The 11424-nt window shown below is 48.4% G+C and overlaps 1 protein-coding gene across 1 annotated transcript; it reads right to left on the bottom strand.

Annotated features, from left to right (window-relative positions):
• Positions 1 to 1216: 1216 nt before the first annotated feature.
• LOC120685690 lies at positions 1217 to 4459 on the bottom strand. Its single transcript, XM_039967741.1, has 2 exons — positions 3631 to 4459; positions 1217 to 2014 (listed from the first exon to the last, which is right to left on the bottom strand). Exons 1-2 carry the CDS (start codon positions 4359 to 4361, stop codon positions 1357 to 1359), a joined length of 1389 nt encoding a protein of 462 aa, XP_039823675.1. The 5' UTR covers positions 4362 to 4459; the 3' UTR covers positions 1217 to 1356.
• Between the last annotated feature and the right edge of the window lie 6965 nt (positions 4460 to 11424).

The following is an 11424-nucleotide window of genomic DNA, read 5'->3' as shown; positions in this document are numbered from 1 at the left end:
CCCATAATGAACATAGGGAAAGACATCACATGACTACCAGATGACTGCGGTTAAACATAATGATTAATATTGAGCAAGTCGAGCGTTTCATACTAATGAATTGAGGTTATTACAACAAAATAGCTAATTGAGGTTATTATAAGGAAACTTAAACCATACAAGAATGGTCTGAGGACCATATTTTATTCACATGAATCACCACAAGCATCTTTAAGCAGCAGTTTCTGGCAAGGCAGAACATACTCAAATAATGCAACTTATGCAGAAAGAAAATGTGAGAATGAGACAGACCGTTAAAAATGGGAGCGTCTATTCATCGCCTTCTGCGATTGGAAGGCGTCCAATCGCAGAATCGAGCGCCGCCCCGCCGCCGGGAAAAATGGGAGCGTCTATTCATCGCCTTCTGCGATTGGAAGGCGTCCAATCGCAGAATCGAGCGCCGCCCCCGGCTCCGGCGGCCTCCGCCGCCTCCACCGCCGCCACACTAACCGAGCCCGCCACCGCGCCGCCTAGCCACCGCCGCGTCGTCTTCTCTTCGCCCCCGCCTCCGGCACCGCCCACCGGAGGTCCGGCTCCGCCCGGCCGGCGGCGCTCCCACACCACCGCGCCCTCCGCCGGCCGGGCCGCCGCCACCCCCGGCCCCCTCCTCTAGGTCCGGTGGCCAATGGAGCCCCGGCAACCCGGAACCTAAAGGCCGCCGCCGCCCTCCACCACCCCGGCCGGCGGCGGCCGCTCTGCCCACCTACCACCCCTCCCCGGCCAACCCTCCCCTTTCCCTAGCTTGCAACCCTGCCGGCGGCCGTCCCCCAACCCTGCTCGAGGAAGAAGATGAACAGGGGGCGCCGGCGCCTTCCGCGACGCGACGGCTCCCACCCGCACGCGCGATAAATAGACACGGCGTTAAAAATGGTAGCACATTGTAATAACAGTGTCTTCCTCTGCAGTGAACTGAATGTAACTCTGCCCATTGATTCGACAAGTTGAAATTCCACTCGGCGGCATACATGAAAAGTATATTATGCAGGACAGGAGCAAGGAGCACATGCCCACATCCCTACTCAACGAGACAGGCCAACAATTTCCAGTCAGCAAATCAGTATATATCTACACGCCAAAATAGAACATTCCTCAACAGCCCACATCGCAGATGACAGAAAAGTAATCAAGGTCTCACAGCCATGGTCGATGTAGCAGCAAAACTCTGGATAGATTTATGTTAACAGCAGGGAAAATAACGAAATTTAAACTGGAGGTATGAAAATTTAGTTTACAAGGTACAATCATATATGTATACAAAATACAAAAAGAAGGTCGGACAAGAGTAGTCTTCCATTCTTAGCTTGCAGCAAGTGCATTCTAATCTTCAATCTGGTGAGCTTGAGAATTTAGTTTTTCAGGAAGCTCCCCCAACCAGCAGGGAGTGTATGGGAAAGATGCCTTTACTAATCGATGGTGGAATTGAAGGTCACGTTCAATATAGAATTTTGGGAAAACCTTGCCCAAATCATGAAGCTTTGAGCTACTCCAATTATAGGCTAACACTCTGTCAAATTTATCACTCAAGAACACAACCTCTTTGTAAGGATGAAATCCAAGGAAAACAATGTAAGAATCATTGCTCCTAGTCCCTGGTTCGAGAACATTATCATTGTCAGAGTCCCACAAAAATTTCTCTTCCATTTTCTCTTCCACAATTGGTTCGGTGTCCTCCACATCGGTATCTTCATCAGAATGTTGTTCATGTCGCCAATAGTAAAATTCTTGTAAGATCCAAGGCCCATCACATTGTTCATCATAGTTCAGATTTGGCAGGATGGGGAAAATGTCTCTATCATGCTTCAACACCCACTCCGTCTGATCATGACCACAATGGTCTTTAAGGAACCAAATCTGAAGTTGGCCCCCCTGGACTAATGATGCACAATATATCCCCTTGATTGATTTACCTAGATAAAATTCTCCATCTTCTATGGGCAATCTAATTACTCGATACGTGTTGTCTGACAGTGATATCCTGCAATAAAAAAAATAGATAAAAATGATCTTATTGTAAAGCTCAAAATCACAAACACAATGGTGATGCTTAATGAAAGTGATCGGGTGCTCTAGCCTAAGAGGGGGAGGGGGTGAATTAGGCACTAATAAAAACTTAGACCTATGGCTTCAACTAGTTTGCACAAAGCTTAAACTAAAACAAGCTATCTAGATGTGCAACTAGGTTGTTCTAGTGTAAAACCCCTATCCCAAAAGAGTTTAGCAACCTATAGCCTTTCCTATCAAGAAACTATTCTATGAAAGTAAAGGCATACAAATTACTAGAATGAAATGCGGAAGCTTAAAGAGCGGGATAGGAGATAGCAAACTCTTGACGCGGGTGTTTATCCCGTGGTTCGGTTAGCCACAAAGGCACACCTACATCCACGTTGTTGTAGCACTCACTAAGAGTATTGCTACTCGGCCACCAAGTCTCTTCCGTGAACACAATCACGGTCACCTTGGCCCCGGGTTCCACTAAGGAGCTTCTCCACAAAGGATGGGGGTCTCCACGTCCCCCGCACAAAGGTGTCGTCGCCGCTCCACACCAAGTCGGAGGGTCGATGACGTTGCCGGCGAGCTCCACGCTCCAAGGTGCCGGCGCACCAAGCTCTTGTTTTGGTTCACTAATGAACCACAGCACAAAGGCTCTAAGCCTTGCAAACTCACTCACTAAGAGCTAATCCTTTACACAACACTCTCAAAGTGTGCTAAGGGCTAAGGATATGATCTTGATGCTTTTGTATGGCTTGGAGATGTTCTTGGGTGTGTGTGGGATGTCCAGCAACTCCAGCAATCTTCAAATGGCCGGGGTAAGGCATATATATAGGCCACCAAGTCTTGTAGTCGTTGCTCCAACGGTTAGCTGAAAATCTGCGTACCACCGGAAGAACCGATGCCTCTTGGCAGGGTAGCGTCGGTTCATCCGGTCACTCATAACACGAAGTAGCCGTTGGACTCCTGACGACTAACGCAGAGACCACCGGTTGAACCGATGCTTTGCACCGATGCCTCACCGGTTCAACCGGTGCTGAAGGAATCTTCTCCTGGACGCTGACGTCATTACACCGGTGGTATGCACCGATGCCCCATTGGTTGAACCGGTGCTGAAGACACTTCTCCTGGGCACTGACATCGCCTCTGGAACAAAGGACGGCCAATGCACCGATGCCCCATTTTGACCCGTCGGTTCAACCGGTGCCTGTAGGCTGACTTGGCTTCGATTTCCTCCTGCACCAAACATCGTAGCGTCGGTTCTTCCGACAAGCGTCGGATGCACCGGTGCCCCTGGCGTCGGTTCTTCCGGTGCTCCTGATCCGAAGAGCTTTCAGGGCGCTGCCCTGAGACCCGCGAGGGGCGGCTCCCCCTCGACCCCCGTCCGCTAACCGGGTAGCGGAACCCCCGTAGGGGCTGCCCTTCGGGCCTTGCTACGCCTATTTTCTCTTTCTCTTTGTCATCACTTGATCCTAAAAGTCTGAGAATGATCATCTTAACAATCATATTAGTCCAAGTGTTGTGTTGTCATTCGATCACCAAAATCACTCGAAATGGCATAAATGGTGCCATGTTCGTTACACTTAAGAAGTTGTTACCTACCTCATAACAAAACAGTTGGAGCAGCATATATAGAGTGCTTCTCGCCAGTAGCCACACTGATGATCCAAAAATGATCTTACTGACCGCATGCCAGGTAACAATCCTGCAGCCTCCCCATGCCGACAAAATGCCTTCTCCTCCCAGGAACCGGTCTTTGATGAAAACACAGATAGGATCAGTGTGGACGGCGGCCATTCAGATTCCTCACATTGGTTGTCGACCTCGCATACACTTGGTACTATGAACAACTCGAAGTCGGGCGACAGGGTGGGGTTGAACACGAGGTACTCGTCTGTGCAAGCATGCATGCCCGGAGGTGGGGGTTGGGGCAGGTCCTCCGGGCGCGGGGGCAAGAGCACCCACTGCCGCGTCGCTGGATTGACCACGCAGTGATCGAGCACGAGGAGGCCGTTGCAGTGGTCGCGGACGTAGATGACGGGGAGGCGGTCGGGGTCGGGGTCGCCGGGCACCGTGTAGTCGAGCCGGCCGGAGACGGCGGCGCCCATGGTGGGGCGAGCGAGGAACTGCGTGAACCACAGACCGTTCAGGTTGAGGAAGATGCCGCCCAGCGAGCGCGGGAGGAGGTCGGCGCGCAGCAGGCGGCGGTCGTCGACGACGCGGCGCCACGCCCGGCAGACGCAGCGGGACGCGGCGAGGCCGCGGGGCGCGAGGCGGCGGAGGATGCCCGCGAGCACGTCGTCGGGCAGCGGCGGCGGCGGCGGCGGGTCCATCGCCTCCCCCTGGCAATCGCCCGCCGGCGAGACGTCCACAGATCCGCTACGGCTCAGGCGTCCAGATCGAGATTAGCTTGGAGGAATGGAAACTGACTGCACTGGACGAGCACGGCAGCAGGTGATGAGTTCACTGCTAAGTGGGTCCAGGTAGTTAACGGCCCGGCCCATTCGCGCTTTGCATCAACAATTTCTCAATTATTCCTTTTCTTTTAAAAGCATTCATTTTAGAATTTAAAATTTATCAAAAAAATTATTTTAATGTATTGAATGAAGCAATCTATTATCTATCTATACCATAAAGATCGAAAACAATTGAAAACATTTCTCACTCAAACTGGATACGCGTACCTCTCACATCGGACCCATATGTCAGGGTCAGGGAAGGTGAGGGGAGTGGAGACCCATAAAAACCGCGAGTTGGAGCGTGTTTCTGCCCAAATCTAATTAATTTTTTCACCGATACCTCGCTTACCCACCCGTCCTCTCTTTGACTCTCTCCGTCCGTTATCGCTCGAACTTAGGACTCTCCTAAGTCAAACCGACCCGCACCAGGACTCTCTCTGCCATGAGGGCCTGTACGCCATGGTAGGAGGCGGATCCCAGTGGCCCATGCCAAGTGCGAAGGCTGCGGCGAGCAGCACAATGCTCGGAAAGCGGCAGATGGCGAGCGGCTCGCGCGACGCGTGCAGCTAGCGAGCAATGGTCAAACGTGCGCGGAGGTGAGCAGAGGCAGCGACGGGCAAGCGAGAGCGGCGCTGAGGGCTAGCGAGGGTGCGAGGGGCGAGCATGCAAGCGCGCAGTGCAAAAGGGCTGGTGCGCGCTGGATGAAGGCAAGCAGAAGCAGAAGGAAGCTGCGGCAACGGCAGCCATGCAGAGGCTAGCAGACACGCCAAGAAAATTGCTACACACGCCCATAAAAAATACTTTTTTTTGTCTTTTGCATCAAACTCGGATCATGGTGAAACCAGGAAGACTAGAGTGGATCCAAGCTGCGTGTGCTTGCACAATATAGTTGATTCTCTCAATAAACTATAAATAAATTAAATCTAATTAGTTTCTTAAATTACACACCCCCACACTGGATCCGTCTGTCAGTCGCACCCCATCTCAATCCCTGAACGGATCTCGTCAAGCTCTCCTCGGTCATGGAGAAGCTCTCCTGCAGGTTATCATCTCGTCACACTACGAACACGGTCCGCTAGCCTCGTTGTTTTCCTCATCGAACACATGCTGTCGTTGAGGGCACCAAGGCAGTGTTGTAAAATACAATAAACATACAATATAAGTTTAAAATATTTTCTAAATACGTGCGTGCCACACGTACATTTTACTAGTATATGGCTAACAATTAGGCCCTAGTAAGGTTTTTTCTTATCTCCTTATTAATCTATCATATAATTTCTTTGATAACTTAATTTTAGAGTTAATTTGTGCCATTATAATTCTTTCGTTTTCTAAGTACACCATTACTACTCAAGAAACTATATCACTGCCATTATAACTATACACATATTTGAGATACGCCATCATATACGCCTCGAAACAATTTGAGCCCAGTGTCAGACATACGGTGGATACCGTATATCCGTATGGACAAAATTACCCCTTTCCTCTTCTATCTCACACTCACTGATATAAGGGGCCCAGTCCTCAGCCTTCTTCCCCACAACATCTCTTCTTCTTCCTCTGTCTTCTCCATCTCCGGCGCTAAGCGAGCTTGCGGGTGATGGCGTTGAGAGAGCCACACCGTCGTCGGCCGAGCGCGCGGGCGTGCGTTTGCATCGAGCAAGCCGAGGCGTCGCCGCCTGAGCGGGCAGGCGTCCTCCTCGAGCGAGCCAGGCCACTGCCGGCCGAGCGCACCGGTGAGTGTCTGCGTCGAGCCTGCAGTGCGACCGCCTGCCGAGGGCGCAGGAGTCCGCGTCGAGGCTCGTTCCTCTGTCTTCTCCCCGCAAATGTTAGCCTAGGGGCACGGTTCCAACGTGGACGGATGAAACGAACCGGGTTCTCGTATAGCGAACTCGACTCCCTGTATCGGCATGATAGTCCCTGGATTAGACGCTATCACATACAGAATCGTTATTTTAGGCAACATCGAAGTCATACCACTTAAAGAGTACAATCATAGGTTTAATTATTACATAATTCCTGAGAGTTTCATAGTTTCCTCACTTTACAAGCCCATAGGGCTGAATTCATAGTTCAGACAAAAGCGGAAGCGGTTCTAGTCTTCTAGGCCATCATCTTCAGGTCTCCACTTCCCACAAGCAGACTTGCGCGTACCCCTAGCTTTACTCATACCAACCATCATTGTTGGTCTCGAACTCTTCCTCGGATCCTGCATCTTGCCAAGCTATCCCCAAGGACGGGATAGGTTCACGTCACCATGCAAGCTTTGTGGATGCAAATGTATAAAGAGTAGCCAAGGAAAGGCAGGGGTTTCCTATGCAAGAATAACTTCAGCAAAAACACATCTCTCCTCACCTCGGGCTGTTCCGGCATCCCGGACTCCCGACCATTCTCCTTCAAACTCTCACTCACTCACTCAGTCGGTATGAGAACTCCCTCTCCTCGTACCTCAACTGCAAGAAGACTCAACTATGGGGAGGTAGAAATATAGTAACCCTACTCTAGTTAGTGAAGCCGGATCGAGAATCATACATATCCGAGTACGCAGCTATACGTATAGTTTTACACCCTGCAGGGGTTGTACACCTGGACCCACTCGAATCGTAGCCGATCTGGAATAACCCTCCCGGATACCGAAACACCGGTCTAAAGTCACAAAACTAACGGCTAATGCCGCCATCCTGCTTTCCCGGCTCTGGGTACGATCTCCCTCGAGAGATCGTCCCGGGACTGCAAAGCCTCTCCCTGTTGTGTCGAGGTTAATGAGGGCCAACACCCCCTCACGCCAGCACTGGCCCTCCCCCGCACAGATCTCTATCCTCCTACAGGCTCGGCACCGCACATAGCTAGTCCGGACTAGATCCTTCCTCATAAAGGATAAGTGCTGTGCACGCAATCAAAGTTCTGTCACCAGGTTCAGCCAACTCGGTCCTTACTTGCCGAAACGAGCATCTTCGTCGCGACGCGTTTCCGCCACAGCGGTCCGCAACTGGCACCCATTACAGGTATGGCCCACCATCTCCTTCCTACGCTATCTTGGATCCCGAAGGATCCGTCCCCGAACTAGGAACTCTCGTACCCGCCATAGGTACTCGCAGGGCATGCCCAACACATGCCCCCAGCCCTCGATCCGAGATTGAGTTACATTGCTCGTCCCCGCGACATCACCTATCCACCGTCTCCTTCATAAGTAGCTCATACACCAAGACTATATCTCAAACTGTACACACTCATAGTCTCCTAATCATATACTGGCAGAGTAGGTGGTCAAGGGCAGGTATGTAAAAGGGGCCATGCAGTTTCTCACTCAACAGAAAGTAAAGCGTAGCAGATCAAAACATGCGATGACTATGGGAGTCGAAAAAATAGATGGGCGTGAACTTGTTGGTTCTTCGTAGAACTCCTGAGCCTCCTGGTACTCCTGGTCCTCGGTCAGCTCCTCGGTGGCGGGTCCTATTCGTAAATACGTATAAATATAGGGGTCAAACTACAAATATGCACAAAGCTCTCAAATAAGATCTAAATGGCACCCAAAACCTATTCTAATGTGTAGATCATATTTTTAGAAAAAAAATATGAAATTGGTTTCATAATTTTTGGAGCTAAAATGGATTTATTATGAATTTTTGAAGTTAAAAAGTATTTCTGAAATTAATAAATGATTTTCAGAAAACAAAAAAAATAGTGGGCGTGCCACGTGGCATGCTGATGTTAGCATGACATCAGCATGACGTCATCCGGGGGCGGGGCTCTGTTGATGTCAGCATGAGTCAATGGTCAGTGGGCCCACATGTCGGTCAGCGGCAGTCACTGACCGGTGGGCTCGCATGTCTGCGCCGGGAAAAAGAAAATAAAAACGAAAAACATGTTTTTTGCACTCGGGCTCAAAGTGAATTGGGCCAGCTTGCGGCCCGTCTTTTCTTCGACTTGGGTCGGCTCGCTCTGGTTGAATATGATTTGGCTTGTGAACCCTTGAAATCTATGAGATGCCAAATTGTAGCGGATTAATGACAAGCATGATCTAGAAGTCGGCTATATTACTTGCACACCATAAAAGTTGTACTTTGATGGATCGGTTTGTTATGATGGTCAAGGAATTGGTGATGTTCTTATTTCTCCGAATAATGCTATTTTTGAGTTTTCAAACCGATTGGAAGAAGAATACACAAATAACCTAGTTGAATATTAAGCGCTTCTATTTGGCTTAGAATTCTTGCAATCCATGGGCGTGAAATATGTTGAAGCCTTTGGAGATTCTCTTCTGGTGGTGCAGCAAGTATCTAAGGTATGCCAATACTATAATGGTTCTTTAAATGCATATCTTGATAAATACCTTGATATTATTTCTTCCTTTGATGAATTTATTATAAAACATATTTCGAGGGAAGAGAATGGAAAGGCAAATACTCTAGCTCAGCAAGCATCTGGTTATAATGTTACGAAAAAATATTTTAACATTCGCAAGCCGATGCAAACAAAAGCCGAGTTCCTGGTTCTGAATGAACCGGTCCGACCGGTCGATGACACTGGTCTGATCGGTGATGCTGCTAGTGATTCCAATTCGGCCCTAAAAGGTGATTTAATCATCACGGCCGAAGGTCAAGACTAGAGGATGCCTCTTATATCTTATTTTATAGATCCTGGTCGTTGTGCAGAGAGAAATATTCGGCGTTTAGCTTTCAAATGTATTTTAATTGACGATGAGATTTATCGTCAAACTGCCGAAGATTTCCTTCTCAAATGTTTGGATGCGGATCAGGCCAGAATTGCTATGGGTGAGGTTCATGAAGGCATTTGTAGTACTCATCAATCGGCTCCCAAGATTAAGTGGTTACTTAGAAGAGCCGGTTTTTATTGGCCTACCATGATGTCTGATTGCTTCAAGTATTATAAAAGGTGTGAAGAATATCAACGGTTTGGTGATTTGCAATTGGTACCCGCTGCGTTAATACATCCTATCATTTAACCATGGTCGTTCCGAGGTTGGGGGTTTGATTTCATTAGACAAATTAATCCTCCATCTTCAAAGGAGCATCGCTTCGTGTTGGTTGCTATGGATTATTTTACTAAATGGACCGAAACAATTCCTTTGAAAAATATGACACATAAGGAGGTAATTGAGTTCATTACTGAGCATATTATTCATAGATTCGACATTCCACAAACTTTGACGACGGATCAAGGTTCTTCATTTGTATCAAAGGAGGTGCGTGCCTTTGCCGAATCTTACAAGATTAAATTGCTCAACTCATCTCCATACTATGCTCAGGCCAATGGGCAGGCCGAGTCAAGTAATAAGATATTGATCAAACTTTATCAAAAAGAGGATAGAAGAAAATTATAGGAGGTGGCATGAAGTGTTATCTGAAGCATTATGGGCTCATCGTATATCTCGACATGGTGCTACTAAAGTTACTCCTTTTGAGCTTGAGTATGGTCAAGAGGCCGTTTTACCCGTTGAGGTAAATCTGGACGCTTATAGATTGGCTAAACAAAATGACATTTTCGCTGTTGATTACCATGACTTGATGATGGATAACATTGATGAGGTGACCGACAAGCATTTGAAGGCTTAAAAGGAGATTGAGAAGGACAAGCTTCGGGTAGCCAGAGCTTACAACAAGAAGGTAAAAATTAAATCTTTTCAGGTTGGAGATCTGGTTTGGAAGACTATTTTGCCTCTTGGGATGAAAAGCAATAAGTTTGGCAAATGGTCGCCAAGGTGGAAAGGGCCGTACAATATCATCAAGGTTATCTCTGGGAGTTCATATATGATAGAGACAGTGCAAGGTGAGCGTCTACCAAGAGCTATCAATGGGAGGTACTTGAAGAAATATTATCCCAGCATGTGGCAAAGTGCATGAATGTGAAGACGGCCGGCAGTGGATATCGCCTTTAGTTTTATTTTTAGGCATGTATGTTCTGTGTAAAACATGTATATCAGAGTAGTTCTTGCTTTTTGGCTTATGAAACTCACCAAAAAGCAGGAGGCATATGTTGACGGGCAAAATTGGCAGGCTCAGAGGCCGACCGGTCGGGCCGACCGGTAAGACCGGTCTGCCCAGTTCTAGTTCGAGTAGGAGCTGTTTTATTGTTGAAATCTTTATGTAAACCGACTTGGAAAAGGGGTACGACTTCCAACCTATGAATATAAAGGCTAAGGCCGATTGAGGTATTCCCAATCGAATCAAATCAATCTACATTACTTTTTGTTCTCTCAACCCTAGCCTTTTCCAAATCCTAATTGTTGTTCTTCTCGCGTCCCGGTGACGTTCGAAGGCGTTCTGAGTGGCCTTGCCGACCTCAGGGCAACCCTAGCTGCGCGAGCTCCGATGGGGTCCCTCCCGAGCTCGTGTTCCTAGGCTCAACGTGGTTCTCTGCACAGACAAGACCAGTCGGCGGAACCGGTCAGACCGGTGCACCCAGGGAACTGCTGGTGTTGATCGTTTTGACGATCGTTCGCGCGTTCTAGCGCACTCGGGTGTGTTGGCGCAATTCTATGTCAACACCGACGGCAAGATCCCTCCTTCTGTACGTAAGTTTCGATCTTGCATCCTTCCTCCACTTGTGATTGGAAATGGGCCAAGTCAACTTCACCTACGTTACACATATATTTGACCTTATGTGCCATTGGCTAGGTGCAATTTGTTTCTTATGTCGATTGGCATGCAATTTGGTTGAATTTAATTCTTTGTCTCTCATACACGCAAGGTGTTCGAGGTTTTGTCTAGTATAAAAAATTATCAATGCTCACTTGATATATAGCTTCTAACACCCGTCCACACCAAGTTTTCAGTATTATTTTTGTACGAAAAGAGCAAGAAGAGTTTTGTTTATAATGCAATGTGGTTATGGATGGTCGTAATTGGCTTTATCAACCGTAATTACGAGCATATTGTCGTGTGCCGGCGGCCCGGCGCCACCAGAGAGGAAA

The sequence above is a fragment of the Panicum virgatum genome, chromosome 8N, assembly GCF_016808335.1.
Source record: "Panicum virgatum strain AP13 chromosome 8N, P.virgatum_v5, whole genome shotgun sequence".
In the NCBI taxonomy this organism is placed as follows: domain Eukaryota; kingdom Viridiplantae; phylum Streptophyta; class Magnoliopsida; order Poales; family Poaceae; genus Panicum; species Panicum virgatum.
The sequence above is the reverse complement of the archived record's forward strand: the minus strand, read 5'-3'. Positions and strand labels throughout refer to the sequence as shown.